This window comes from Mesocricetus auratus, unplaced genomic scaffold, assembly GCF_017639785.1.
Source record: "Mesocricetus auratus isolate SY011 unplaced genomic scaffold, BCM_Maur_2.0 Super-Scaffold_6730, whole genome shotgun sequence".
In the NCBI taxonomy this organism is placed as follows: Eukaryota; Metazoa; Chordata; class Mammalia; order Rodentia; family Cricetidae; genus Mesocricetus; species Mesocricetus auratus.
The window spans coordinates 12229016-12244487 of record NW_024429184.1 but is presented as its reverse complement, the minus strand read 5'-3'; the positions used below and the strand labels follow the sequence as shown (position 1 = coordinate 12244487).

The following is a 15472-nucleotide window of genomic DNA, read 5'->3' as shown; positions in this document are numbered from 1 at the left end:
ATGTCTGCTTTGCAGATACTGAAGGGATAGGGCTAAGAGAGGCAGAAGAAAAGCAAAGGGGAATTCTAATACTTCTGTGTTTGCCTGAGGCAGGAACACTCATGCCTCCTCATTTTTCTGGGAATCAGAAGGGTAGCCTTGAGTTGATTTTTCAAGGGTCCTGTGACACTGCAAGAACTAAGAAGCCCTGGGAAGATTGTAACGTGCATGCCTAGCCTGAATTTCACCGGCTCTCACCAGCATGCCAGCAGAATGTTGTAGTAGGAGGAATGCCTGCCCCAAACAGCCTTTGGGAGCCTGCTGCTTCCTTAAACGCACAACGGAAGTGACAACCTGGTCATCATTCCTGTCACCATCGACCTGCGCTCTTCCCTTTCTGTGGCCCACTTCCTCTGCTTGGTGGTCACATGTTCTGTCTCTTGAACAAGCTGTATGAGTCAGGGTATTTTCAGGAGCAAGTAACAGAAAATTCAACTCCAAGTGACCTTTACAAATAACCACTAATGGGATTTCCTCACAATCCTGAAAAGTCTTGGATATAGCTTCATCCAAGGTGATGGTGAAGAATCTGAGCTCCTGCCCCCCAAGTCAATCAGTATGGCTGAATCTCTTGCTGGGCCAGAATCCCTGGGTTCCAGGAGCAAGGTGGACAGCCCACAACATGGAAGGGACCAGCACCCCTCTGGGGGTCAGTAAAGGACCCCTGTGCCAGACACTATGCTTTATATAACTTCTCTCTTTTGTCTTGTCACAGCTGTGGCCCTTCCAGGCCCGCCTGGCCCTCCGGGACAGCCAGGACTCCCAGGATCCAGAAACTTGGTCAGTATCTTGTTCAGCAGCCACTCCACGTAGCAAAGACTTACTTCAGACTCAGATGGCAATGTTTTGGGGACAGGATACCTTTTATTCTGGAATTAGAACTATCTGACAGGGATTGGAGATGGAATTCAGTGGGTAAACGGTTTTCCTAATGTAGGAGGCATAGTTTGATCTCTGGCGCCACCATAAAACCAGGCCTAGTGGCAGATGCCTGTTGTCCTAGCCCTTGAGAGATGGAGGCAGGAATTCAAAGTTGTCCTCAGCTATACAAGTTAGAGCCAGTCTGGGATACACAAGACATTATCTCTAAATAAACAAATTCCATGATAAAACCATGTGCCATGCCACCAGTAATAGATTGCTATTTATTTCCTGTTCAATAAAGAGTGACAGAAAACAAAATGACTGATCATTGAAGTCATAGCCTGTGAATCTTTAGGAGACTAAAGACCAGTCATATTCTGTTTTTGAAAGCAGCATGCACACATGTGTAGACAGTACCACAGGTGCTTTGATGGTCGCACTCACCCTGGGTTGTCGCTCACCTGGAGCAAGTCTCATGTGCATTCACAACCCGTCAGTACACCACAGTGGGTGTGGCTCGCCTGGGTTGTTATAGTGCACGGAGAGACAGACAAACACCTACAGACTGCCAGCAGCCCTAGGGCGTCATTCTTAAAAAGACTGACTGTCAAAAGACAGAACTGCCCAGCAGATGACAAAATTGGGCTATTTGCCTCTTTGGGGGTTTTCTGTGCCATTTTGATGAATGTTATTATCGTCGAGGTGAGATAAAAGGTTTTGTGGGTTTTTTGGGTTTTTTTTTTGTACTTTTTCTCAGTTACAGTTCCTTGAGACTTGGTGCTATTCAGAATATTTTTTTGCAGCTTCAGCTTCCTGAATCTGCTTCTAGATATGCTAAACGGCTGCCATTCTTATTTTAGGCAACTTTTGAGGCAGAGATGCTACGAGTCCCCGCTTTTTAAACACATATTTAATATTGCAACCATCCAGCTAGACTAGAGACTAAGTGCTAAGTGTAATTGCCCACTTGCTTGTATTTCTTATCCCAAATGAAAATGGATTTGAAAGTCACTAAGGAATGTGAGATGACACCATTAGCCAGTGTGGATGCTACAGAGCTGTGTTAAAAATCAATGCAAGAGGCAGAAAAAAAAAGGCAATGTACTGATGATTTTGCTAAAAACCAAAACCCAGCAAAGATAATTCTGTTGCTATGTCTTTATCTTCACAGGAAATTATCATTTGTGTTTTTATTCATTTTTTTATAATTTAGACTTGTGGTTCCAAGCAAAGCAATGCATGTTTTTATTTCATGGAAAAGAACTCCCTTAGCCAAGCATGATAGAACACTCCTGAAATCCCAACACTTGGGAGGCTGAGGCAGAAGGATTATGAGTTCAAGGCATGTATGTCTTGGCTACATAGTGGAAACGTCTCAAAATACTAGGGGCTGGGGAGAAGATGAGTGGGTCAAGTACCTGGCAAACAGGCGTGGAGATCCCAGTTCAGATCCCCAGCATCCACTGTTAAAAATAAAAACTAAGTGTGGCTGTGCATATCTGTAACCCGGTGCTAGGGGAGTGGGAACACACACAAGTGGATCACCAGAGCTTGCGGGAGGACAGTGTAGACAGTTGGTTAGTGCTGGGTTCAGTGAGTGACCTTGTCCCAAAAGATAAGATAGAGAGCAAGTGATGAAGAGACCCCATGTCTACCTCTGGCACACACAGACACACACACACAGACACACAGGCACATACAGACACACACACAGACATACACAGATACACACACACAGACACACAGGCACATACAGACACACACACACAGACATACACAGATACACACACACAGACACACAGGCACATATAGACACACACACACAGACATACACAGATACACACACAGACACACACACACACAGACACACACACAGACACACACACAGACACACACACAGACACACACACAGACACACACACACAGACACGCACACACAGACACACACACACTGGAAAGAAAGAGAATGGCCATGACCTGGTAATACAGTTAGGTGACAGAACTCTTGCCTAACATGTGCAGGCCCTGGGTTGGAGCCAGAACACTGCAGACAGACTCTAGCTATTAGTGAAGCATCACCGTCCATGGCAGTAACCCTTGTTCTTGAAGGAGGGGTTATTTATAGGTGGGTGGGTATATAACAATTTTGCTCAGTTTGGAATTTAAAATGCCCTGACAGGTCACGGCACTCAGCGACATGGGTGACATGTTGCAGAAAGCTCACTTGGTCATAGAAGGGACGTTTATCTACCTGAGGGACAGTGCAGAGTTCTTCATCCGTGTCCGAGATGGCTGGAAAAAATTACAGGTAATTCTTAAACTTCTGTTGTAGCCCTCTCCCTTCCAAATACCCTTCCGGGTAAAGAATTCCCTGTTAGTGCCAGTTTTCTGTCTTGGAAACTGTTTTAGAGCTGTTTCATTTTCAGCATCTTCCTTCTCTTGCAGTTGGGAGAACTGATCCCCATCCCTGCTGACAGCCCCCCACCGCCGGCGCTTTCCAGCAATGTGAGTAGCTCCCCTGCCTGCTCCCTGAGTGCTCCCAATGCCCTGGATCAAGCTCTCTAGGCCTACACTGTTCTGTGTGGCTTAGTACCTGGTGGAAACCCAGTAATTACTAGACATAACATCATCGCCACAGGGTGGAGGGAGATCTGGGTGCAGAGGCTGCAGACCCCTGGTTTACACATAAGCCGTCTGGAAGAATCCCTCCCTCTTTTATTTACTTATTTTGAGACAAAACTCTCACTAATAGTCCTGGCTGGCCTGGAACTCAGAGAGAGCCACATGCCTCTCCTTCCTGAATGATGTTGCCACACCTGACAGGCAAACCCTCAACTTTTATTCACTACTGTTAAAGAGCTGGTTGAATTGTATTGCAACCCTTTGAGGCCACTACCATCTCCCCATTTTTCAGATTGTAAAACTGAACCTTTGAAGAGGTAGACACGTTGGCTTTTATGCTGAGGTCCTCTGCTTCTCCAGCTCAGGGATCTTCTTAAAGGTCCTGAGAACATTCCCTTCTTTTCTGATGACCTTTTCATTTGGCCATGAAAGCCCTCCCACAGAAGAGTCTCATTTAAAGGCAATGTCCAACCATGTAGAGCATCGTGCCAGAAGGCATTAGACGCATACACACAGTGGACTCTGGAGAGTACAGTGTAAACCCTGAATGTGTATTCATACTCTATCCTTTCCCATTTCATATTACAGCCATACCAGCCACAGCCTCCGCTGAACCCCATTTTAAGTGCCAATTATGAGAGGCCTGTTGTAAGTACAAGTCGTATCTTTGCTTTGCAGATAATGAGTGTGCCCATAAGTGCTAAGCCCTGTGTTTGGTGTCTAGTTTTTTCTTTTTTTTAAGATTTATTTTGTTTCAAGTGCATGAGTGCTGTTGGGTTTTTTTTTCTTTCCTTTTTTGCCTGCATGGACACATGTGCACTATGTGCGTGTCTGATGCCTGTAGAGGCCAGAAAAGGGAATCATAATCCTTTTAACTGGGATTACAAGCAGCTGCGAGCTACCACAGGGGTGCCAGGAATCGAACCCTGGCCGTTTGAAAGAGCAGCAAGTACTCTTAAGTGATGGGCCATCTCTCCAGCCCTGGTAAATAGTTCTTCCCAGCCAACTGCTTACAAACTAGCCAGGAAGGCGCGCGCACACACACACACACACACACACACACACACACACACACACACTGGACAGTTGTATCATGGTTATTTGAGTGAAGCAAACTGGAGATGCTGGGGTCACCAGGAAGACAAAGGCGGTCAGTCTGGAGGAGGTGACCTCTAGCTTCAGACCTAAAGGAGTTCGGAAGTGAGTCAGGCAGGGAAAAATATAAGCAGGAGTTCCCAGCAGAGGGGAAGAGGGAGCATGGAAGGGTGGAGTGTGCATGCTGCCCCTTCCCGCCTGCTTTCAAACTGGCTGGAGAAGCAGACTTCACATCGAAGGAAAAAGTTTGGTCTGCAGAAGTCCACAAGGGCCAGAGCTAGGGATTTCGACCCTTTGCTGCCGTCGGTGAGAGTTACTGATGAGTTGAAAGTAGAACAGGATAAGTAGTAAGGTTGGGGTTTTGTAATGACTCTGGTTTGAGTGCACAAGCCCGTTGGAAAGGACAGGAACGGGGGTACAAGGCTGAGGCTGCAGAGGAGGGTTTGTGGGAGAGACGTGCAGAGGCAGGGGAAGCCAGGCTGGTCACCTGGCGCATGTGTTGCCGGAAGGATGAGTGAGCTGGAGGATAATGGCCGAATCCCCACTGGGGAGATGCAGTGGTCACAGACTCCTTCCCAGACAACATCTGCCGTGGTGGGGATTGGAGCCACACCCTACTCTTTCACTAGTGTAAACAAAGGCCATGCTGCAGTCGTTTCAGGCACGTCATAGAACTTGCTAACAGGAAGTGCAGTCAGCTTGGGAGCTCTTGCCCCTGCTCTCAGTCACTTTGCTCTTTCCCCAGACCCCCTCGTCTAAGAGTCTCTTTTCCTGTCCCCCATACAGGCATGGCATACATGAGCTTGCACACAGTTCTGGGTTTCCTCAGCACTGTCTCATGCCCTAACTCTCTTACCTTAGGGCTACAGAGCCCAATCTACCTAAGTCAGTTTGGAGTCTGGGGTGGGCGGGGCAGCAGTCTCCATGATCTGTCTTCGATCAGTTACTCGTTCCCACTCCAATAAAGAACAGCAGGGAGTTAGGGTCAAAGGCCTAAGGCCTTCAAGAGCCAGCTACACTGCACAAAAATATGCTTTCTGGAATGCTGACACCGCCAGAGAAGACCTGGAGGTCAGCAGAGTAAGACTGAGGTGGGCTCGGGACACCCAAGGGCAAGTGGGAAGGAGGGGTGGAGCATGGATGCCTTAGCCCTGCCTGGAGACCTTCAGGGGAGCTATGGCATCGTCATGGGGGTGGCAGGGGTCCCGGAGACAGTCTGTGTGGGACGAAAGCAAAGCGAAGCTGCTGGCAGAACCACGAGAGTAAAATAAGAAGCCAAGGCCGAGACAAAGAAAGAGGCACTCGAGGCACGGGCTGCTGGGGAGGGGCACGGAAATGACTGCAGGACGCCCTTTGGATTCAGAAGAGAGAGCAAAGCATTTCTGAGACCAAGGATTCTAGGAACAACAGCTCGGGGAAGAGAGAAGTAAATTTAGGTGAACCTTCAGCGAGTGCCAAGAGTTAGTGAAATGGCTAATGGAGCTTTAAAGCAGTGTATTGGGGATTTAATTTCATATATTGTGTCTTTGTGTGAGGGGGGGGGCTACATTTGGAGGTCAGTGCCAACTTCTTAGGCTGAGATGAGGCTAGAGAGAGGGAGAGTGAGCCTGCTCAGGCCCTGGACTGTAGTTCATATGGAACGCTAGCAGGAAGGGCTGAAGGGGAGGTCAACGAATGGATGCCAGCGTGTGAGAGGAGAAGTCTAGAATGGCTTTGGTTTGGGGCTGATGAACAGGGTGTCAGGAACAGGAGCCTTGAGTGGCTCAATGACCCTAGTTTCTAGAAGGGCCCATCCCAACAGTCTTAATAATAAATAAGTGCTGTATGTCCAACCTGGGGGTCTCCTATGACCAGCCACTGGTCTGCCCAGGAAGAAGTAAGGGCAGCCAGCAATAGCCAGAGGAAACTTGGGAGCCAGGACAAAGTCAGTTTAGAAGCCATGCTGAGAACTAAGCTAGGAACGTATCCGGAGTGCTCAAGCACTTCCTGCAGGCTGGAACCAGATCTCCAAAGGGCTTTACTTGGTCCAAGGAGAATTTTGCATCCTCTGTTAGATCTAAGAAAGATATCCCCACCCCAAGGGCTGGAATGAGATGGCTGGAGCACCAAGGCTGTCTTCACTGGGGATGGGCAGTTCCACTGTTAACTACGGGTGGTCGGGAGGCCTATGTCATACCTCGCAGCCAGAAGGCGGATCGTCCTCCAAACGGGAGATGTGGTGCTAACTACGCCATCTTCCTCTTCCCAGCTGCATCTGGTTGCTCTGAACACACCGGTGGCTGGAGACGTCCGGGCTGATTTCCAGTGCTTCCAGCAGGCCAGGGCTGCAGGGCTGCTGTCCACGTTCCGAGCGTTCCTGTCATCCCACCTGCAGGACCTCTCCACGGTTGTGAGGAAAGCAGAGAGACTCAGCCTTCCAGTTGTGAACCTCAAGGTAAAGACGGGCTTTCATCACTGCCTCCCGGCACGTGGGTCCTCAGTGAACCCAAGCATCTGCCACTCCAGGCCACCACCCGTAGCTCAAGGCCACACCTTCCCACTTTTCAAATCGCCTTCCTCTCTGAGCTGGGGACTTCAGGAGAACTTCATCAGAACCCTCACGGATGAGCAGAAGGCTAGCTGTAAGCCAATGGTGTACAACGTCTAATGTGGCACTTTTCTTTATAGGGCCAAGTGCTTTTTAAAAATTGGGACTCAATATTTTCTGGTGATGGAGGTCAGTTCAACACCCACATTCCGATATACTCTTTTGATGGTCGAGACGTGATGACCGATCCTTCTTGGTAAGTGCAGGCTGGGGCCCTGTTATGTAACATGATAGGTGTTTTTAGGATATGTTCTAACAAAGAGATGCCTTTATCAGCTACTGCCCTGGAATACTGCCAGTCTGAAAGCACAGAGAGGCAGCTGAGTCATGAGAAAGCCATGGCCTTGAAGCCAGAAGACCCTGGTCTAGTAACTCACTACAAGACTTGGGCAAAGCAATTCACTCTAGGCACCTCAGCTTCCTTGCCTGTCAGAGGAGCAGACAAGCGTGTGGATACCACAGGACAGTTGTGCAGATGACTGGGGGTGAAAATACAGTATGCAGTAGACATGATGTGACTGGTGATCCTGCAGCATTGTAATGCTGTTGGCACTCTCCATCTTCGGAAACATGTGTTGTTCAGAATACCCCATGGCCATGCTATAACACATCTATTGCCAGGTCTGGAAAGCATAGTAGTACACCTACATGACCACTTCTCTTTAAGGGTTTTCAGTGTCAAGGGGTAATAGACAATAGACAAAATATAAATATAGACAGTTTTGTAATTTTAAAATAGAAAGATGACAACAGGAGCATAGGGGAGCCATTCATTTTTGAGGGTGAGAATCAAAAGTGGGGTCCTGCAAGAGGGGCCCCTGGTCACAGATCTGACCAGGAAAGTGGCTCCTGAAGAGGTGACCTCAGTAGCAATGGTCCATATCCATGAAAACTAATGATGCTATTGGGCGATGACTATGGCTGAGTATGGTTAGAGATAGAATATGCCTAGAAAGCTGGTAACAGCCACAAAGCTAAAACAGGGATTTGGCATTGGATCATGGACTATGGATGAGGAGGAATGTGTCTTAGTTCATATCCTTATGCCAATTCACTTACCGAGATATACCACAAAGAACTGCTACTTAGAACTGGGGTGATGATGGCTCAGGGGGTAAAACGCTTGCTGCACAGGTGTGCTAACCTGAATTCAGATCCCCAGGTAGATAGTAGGAATCCTAACTCCAGCATGGAGCGGTAGAAATTGATGGACCCTTGGGGTTTGGTGGACATCAGATCTAGCTAAAGTGGCAAGCTCCTGGTTCAGTGAGAGACCCTGCCGCAAAAGTAAGGTGAAGAGTGATTGAGGAAGATATCCAGTATTGATCTCTGACCATATGCATATGCCCACATGCATGTGTATATACACACACATGCCCACACGCATGTACACACACACACACACATACACCACACAATAACTGTAAAATAAAATAAGAAATAAAGAACTTCATGTTATTTTTTAAAATGCCACTTAAAAAGTAACACTACGAAATTCCTTTCTAGGCCCCAGAAAGTCGTTTGGCATGGATCCAACCCCCATGGTGTCCGTCTTGTGGATAAGTACTGTGAAGCCTGGCGAACCACAGACATGGCAGTAACGGGATTTGCCTCCCCACTGAGCACAGGGAAGATTCTGGACCAGAAAGCTTATAGCTGTGCTAATAGGCTAATCGTCCTGTGTATCGAAAACAGCTTCATGACAGACGCTAGGAAGTAATAGCCTTCCCATGATTCTTAAAGAGTTTTCTAATTTTTCTCATGTGAAGAGTTGACACTGAAGTCTAAAATGTTGTAAATATTACAGGGGTTTTTTATATATATATTACACATCTGTCAAAAGAGAAACCAAAGAAAACATACCTCAGTATACTCAAAAGGAAAGATACAAGGGATTCAGATCTAAGTCAAATCCAACTCACATATTGGTGCTAGACTCTTCAGGAAGCAGTGTGAACACATCCCAACCCAGAGTAGGGCAATCTGAAAACAGAGGCCAGAGTGGTTGCCCAGTGCCTTCTCCAGAAAGTAACTCCTTCCTTCCAACCATGACTATTGAGTGTAAGATGTCCTTCATGTTTGCTTACAAGGTCAGCTTTTAGATACACAGCCCCTTCCTAAGTTATGTGTGAACCTGGTGCTTGGTAATTCCATATCCATCCATCCATCCATCCATCCATCCATCCATCCATCCATCCAGACAAAGGGAATTGTTCCAAAGGTCGCATTCATATTTTCTTGTTATCAGGCTTTAATATGGTTCCCCCTTAAAATGTTATTGCCATCATTCTGTAGAGTTTTGCATGTTTACCCAATCAAAGTTGAGCATGACATCTGTTTATGCAATTCTGGCTTGCTGGGAAAGTCAAGACTCTAGGAAAGAAACAGCACACAATCATTATCTTTCCCTTGCTGGTCCTCCTTCCCATCTCCCACCCCAATTTTCCAATTTCCATTTGGCAAGTCTTGAATTATGACTGCAGCTGAAACAGATGCGTTGAGACGAGTTTTCTGAAAAATCTGTATCATTGTGCTATATAGACTTTGCTACCTTTTCCATGTAAGAACATAAAGTCATCTTTTCCAGGTAATTTCTTCTGTTTGGCTTCTTTCCCCTGGGTCTTTTATTCTTTGCCACTGAGGCTGGGGTGGATGTGCTAATCTCGTTTACCAGCCCGGGGATGATTCATTTTACAGAATTGAAGGGGGGGGGCGTTGGGACAGATGAGCCGGAGTGGGAGGCAAGCCCTGCTGTGATTGCACCAATGTCTCAGTGCGCGACAGTGGGCTCCTCAAGGAGACTGGGATGGCATCAGTGTCAGCTTTACTGAGTAAATACGACTATCAGAGGCCCTCCATTTCTGCAAAGTGAGTATTTTTTAAAGTCCACTTTACAAATGAAGAAAAAAGAGAGAAGGGACTCAGGTCTGCAATAAGCTGTTTTTTTTTCTTTTGGGGGAGGGCTGCCACGCAGCTCCCAAGTAGATCACACACACACACACACACACACACACACACACACACACACACACACACACACACACAGGTTTCTTTTTAGTTATGAATGTCCGGCCTTAGCTTGGCTTGTTTCTAACCAGCTTGTAACGTAAATTATCCTGTCTACCTTTTGCCTCTGGGCTTTCCTCATTCTCTTCCTTCTGTAAATCTTACTTTACTCCGGAGATTGCTGTGTAACTGGTTGGCTGGGTGGCGGGGTGGCTGGGTGGTGGGGTGGTGGGGTGTCTGGGTGGCGAGGTGGTGGGGTGGCTGGGCGGCTGGGTGGCTGGGTGGTGGGGTGGCTGGGTGGCTGGGTGGCCAGGTGGTGGGGTGGCTGGGTGGCAGGGTGGCCGGGTGGCAGGGTGGCCGGGTGGCTGGCCTCTGGTGGCCTCTTCCTGTTCTCTCACTCCTCTTCTTAGTTCCCCCTTCTATTTACACCCTCTGCCTGCCAGCCCCGCCTATCCAGCTCCTGCCTCACTATTGGCTGTTCAGCTCTTTATTAGGACCACCAGGTGTTTTAGACAGGCAAAGAATCACAGCTTCACAGAGTGAAACAAATGCAGCATAAACAAAAGTCATGCTCCTTAAAATAACATTCCCCAACACAGGTCCTTCCTGGGTCCAGTCACATGGCTGGCGTGTGCAGGGCTGGCTTCAGACTTGGGCTTTCTCTCTCTCTCTCCAGTGCCCAAGGTCTTCCCAAGGCACTACTGGATATGGCTGCCTGTCGGCCCCTGCCCACCCCAAGTGCGTGAGTTTGGAAGCATGATTAGTATGCAAGAAGCATGTTGAGATATTTCAGGGGGGCTGGCCCAGAAAATCGCTGTAGCGAATGTGTCCTCCTAAGTCCTTGAAGCAGGAAGGAAATTCAGAATAAATAAATAAATAAATGAAACAAAACAAAACTGACAGTCCAAGAACCTCCACTTCAGATTTCACAGTAGGAAGAGCAGTTGGAATCTCTCTAATGAGTCATGAACTGTAAATGGTTGCTAGGGAAAGCCCCAGGGGTGGATGGATGAGGGGGATCCTTCGCTGAGTTACAGGTGAGAGTGCTTGGCATGGACAGCAGTGTCAGGAGAGAGAGGCCAGGGGGACCCTGAGTCGGGAAGTATGGATGCCATCTGCTTCAGTCAGAGCCACAAGACCCAAGACCACAGACAGGACAGGGTGGCACGGGCTGAGAAGAGAAGCCACAAAGAGGGCCATCCACTTCCCCTGACTCTAGGAGAGGGCCTTGAGGCTTGCCCCGGCAGGCACTGGAGGAGCCGCCCTCGCAGATGGAGTCCCAGAGTCAAATGTGGCCCCATGCCCTCTGACTAACCATCACATTCCTGTGCGTGGCATTCAGGAGTCTTGGCCAAGTATCTGCCTTCGCCTGACCGTTCCTGTCACGTGCCAAAGTCCACCTGTCTGGCCTGCCTCATGGTCTGTTAGGCAAGCCGTGTATGCTTTTCTTCTGGGCTATGTTGCTCGGGCCCTGTGCCATATTGGAAAAGCCATAGTCACTAAGTGTACCATCCCTTCCCCTCCCCTCCCCTTCCTACCTAGACCTGCCTACCTGGTGTCATACTTCTCCCTCTGGATGTCTGGTGGGTTTCACATCTGAAAATTTCACTCAGCTAGTTAAAATACAATGGCTTAAGGGTTTGTCAACCTTCACTTCCCATTTTCTTGGGAGTCTTGGAGATACTAGAAGCCTGTTAAGCTAACTCTCACACTCCGGCCAAACACAGGAAGGAAGGTTTAGCATGTATGTGTGGGCTAATAACCTCTATAAGGTGGAGGGCTCTGGAGTACTTGCTCTGAGTCTGTAAGAAAGACATTCAGGTCTGAAGCCTGTGGCTTCAGGCTTCCTGAGTAGACGCTGGGGAAGGAAAGGGCTGCCATCCTGTGTAGACAGGGGCCAGATGCCGTGAGGACAGCTTGGCAGGGACGAAGGAACGTGGCAGCTCCTGTGGCAGTGGGGGAGCCACCAACAAGATGGTCTGGAGAGTCTCATGTGGTCACATGATGTGACCCAAAACAGACCTGGTAAGATGAGGAAACTGGGCCACAGGAACCACCCTCAGGTTCCCAGTCTCCTCTGGGTCCCATGACTGTGTCACTTGAATTTGAAAGTGATACAAGCAGAATCACAGGATCTGTCAGCAGCCTGGCGTAGCTGAGTATTAACCCAGGTTCAAAGCAGTAAAAATAAAAACAGGAATGGGTTGGTTCGTGAGACCAAGAAGTGGGACATGGAATACGGACTCAACCTGGCAATGTAGCACTTGGGTTAGGGCGTGTGCCCATCTTCCCTTCTGTCTGTCTGTCTGGTTTGCTTCTGCTTTTCTCTGTGTATGTTCTTCTTTCCAGCCAGAGACAAGCTGCCTTTGTGGGGTAGGACTCCAGACTTGCGTTGCCCTCTATTAACCAAGAGCCACGGGAGAGGGAAGGGGGGGAGGGCTTCTTTTCCCTCTGGGATTACATCAGTTCCTAAAAATGACTGCTATTGGCCCCATTTGAGCTGTGTGTCCTGGGCTGTGACTGCAGGCTTCACCAGAGATGGTATGTGCAAAAAAAAAATTCCTCCATGCAAAATACCTAAGGTTTTTGACACAACTAGATCACTGAAAAGATTAAAACATAGACTCATCACATCCAGCCATAGGGATGGGATGTGGGGTGGGGTGGGCATGGGGTAACGGACAGAAGTGAGATCATGCCGACCCTGAGTTCCAGCATAAAGTATCTAAACTTTATCTAGCAGTGAGTGGACAGGTCACACTGGAAAGAATGGAAGAGAGGGAATCTGCTCTGTGTTTGTTAATTTGCTTGTCCACTCTGAAATATCCGAGGCGATTATTTTGTACTTATGATCATATTTCAGTATGGAGGCACAAAGATAAATGATGGCTCTATATTTCAAGTCCACCAGTTTTTTTTTAACATTTTAAATGTAAAACATAATTACATCATTTCCATCCATTCCTTTTCCTTCCTCCATCTCCTCCCATGACCCTTCAAATTCCTGGCCTCCTCTTCTTTATTTGTTGCTGTGAGCATAAATATATAAATATAACCTGACCAAGACTGTTCTGAATTCCATGTGCATCCTTCCGCACTTGAGAACCCTGCAGTAGGGACAAATCTATTGTCCTGTTACTTCTGCGCTCCTGGGTCACCAAGGTAACACTGAACCTCTTCAAAGTCCTGTAATAGCCAGCGACTGGTTCCCCCCTTCTGACTTCCATTTTGTACTCTAAATCACATGAGTTGAATTGCAGAGAGGTCTTTGCCTGGGTCTGAATTTGGCTCTGCCCATCTTCAAGCCCAGGACTGATTTACCATGTCCTAACTGGTACAACCTTGAATGCTATTGTTAAATATGTGCCATCCCTAACACCAATACTCAGGCTGCCCTGCCGCACTCCTTTTCCCACAATCCAACAACTAAAATATTTTATCATCTTGCTTAGTAGGGTCTCCAGAGCTCAGTCCTGATACTAGGGCTGGATTCCTTCTGGTTAGCACAAACACACATCATATCGTTAAGTAGACTTCCTGTCTCCTGCACAAGCCTGCCCCGTGCCCTGAGTTCCAAGAAGAATCCAGAACTCTGGTAGGAAGACACTGGCTTACTCTCCTTCTCAGTGGATGACATCAACATCTAACCGGGGCCTGGAAAGTCATTTATTCACTCATTCACCCAACAAATATTTGTACTATTTTCACTTGCTGCAATGAAATCATATTTACATATGATGTACAGACAGTGTGATGTTCCAATACACAGATGCAGTGAGTAATGATCAGATCAGGATGATTGACATCACATTTTCTCGATACCTATCGTTCCTCTGTGTTGTAAGCGATCCAAAGTCTCCTTCACCAGTTATTTTGTTCGGCAGTTTTTGATTGACTGTCCCTTTAGTGCCATCACATCGAGAAACAAAGGTGCCTGGGACTTCAATGCTATGGTTTGCATCCAAAATGTCCCCCACGAACTCATGATCTGAACTCTTGGTCCCCAGCCTGTGGCACTACGTGGTGGTTGTAGAATTGGGAGACGGGTCTGGCTGGCAGTAGTTGATCACCGGGGGCTGGTCTTTTAAGGTGATGTGTGCCAGTGAGCCATGTGAACAGTCTCTGCCTCACACTCCTGCTACCACAGCTGGGAAATTTCCAACCTCCATGCTTCCCCACCACCACGGGCTGAAACCTCTCTGAGCTTATGATCCAAAATAAGCCTTCCTTCTTTGGAGGGGCAGGTAGGAAGAAAGGGGAGGTAGGTGTTTTGTCTCAGACACAAGAAAGGTGACAAGTAGATCCAACAAAGTGTAGCCATTTAAATGATGGCCACTTGGATTTTTTTAAAGATTTGTTTAATTTTTATTTCTGTATATGTGTGTTTACCTCTCTGTGTGCATGGGTGTGTATGCAAACATTCGCAGTGGCCAGAAGAGTGTTGATCCCCCCTGGAGCTAGAGTTACAGGCAGTTATGAGCTTCCTAATGTGGGTGCTGGGATCTGAACTCGAGTCCTCTGCAAAAGCAGCAAGCTGATTTTTAAGTGTTTAAATACCTGGGGCTTTCTGAGTGCACGTGGTTGTCTTCCTTAGAACCCATGCCTAGCAGGCTCCCTTCTTTGCCTCTGAACTTTAACTCTTCTCCTAGTTCATTCTTTATACCAGAAGAGACAGTTTACCAAACAAACAAACAAACGAATAAACAAAAGCCCTACTATACTACATTTGGGCTCCCCTTTAGAGGGGATTCGTTTACAAGCATCTGGTAAAGGGAAGAACTCCCGGAAACCCTTGGGAAAGGAATAGATGGCAGATCATGAAGAGTACAGCTCGTTATTGCTGTGGGTAGCTAGCTCACACTCTTCTCTCGGGAAGTCTGGGACCCATCTTCGGGAACCTCAGAGTTTCCACAGAACAAAGGTACTGTGGTGTTCATGTATTTGTGGACTCAGCTTTAAATGACTGCAGTCACCTTGAGTCATAGTCACCAGCATTCTCTAGGAGCGCTAGCCAACTTTTCCTGCGTCGCTTCCCAGCAAGCTATAGGGGATGGCTTCACCCCAAACATGCGTGGGGCTTTACAACTGAACCCTGTTTCCAGAGACATTGCTGACTCTTCCATAGATCTGAAGAAAACAGATACCTTCCATCCTCAATGAAGTCAACTTTGCCCTCACCCACAAATCTACTCTTTTTCTCACTCAAATTTTGGGAACTCAACTGGTCTTGCTGCCAACAAGAACCATATTTCATCATTA

General features: G+C 47.6%; 1 protein-coding gene across 2 annotated transcripts in view; it reads left to right on the top strand.

The window, feature by feature from the left end:
• The window catches only part of Col15a1 (collagen type XV alpha 1 chain), a 109903-nt gene extending 100105 nt beyond the window's left edge, over nucleotides 1–9798 (top strand). For both annotated transcript variants that reach the window (XM_040738621.1, XM_040738618.1), the window contains exons 34-40: nucleotides 755–819; nucleotides 3083–3211; nucleotides 3349–3408; nucleotides 4114–4173; nucleotides 6869–7054; nucleotides 7288–7403; nucleotides 8714–9798. In XM_040738621.1, coding sequence (XP_040594555.1) covers nucleotides 755–819; nucleotides 3083–3211; nucleotides 3349–3408; nucleotides 4114–4173; nucleotides 6869–7054; nucleotides 7288–7403; nucleotides 8714–8927 — 830 coding nt within the window. In that variant the 3' untranslated portion in view covers nucleotides 8928–9798. The remainder of the gene's footprint in view (nucleotides 1–754; nucleotides 820–3082; nucleotides 3212–3348; nucleotides 3409–4113; nucleotides 4174–6868; nucleotides 7055–7287; nucleotides 7404–8713) is intronic.
• Nucleotides 9799–15472: the final 5674 nt, after the last annotated feature.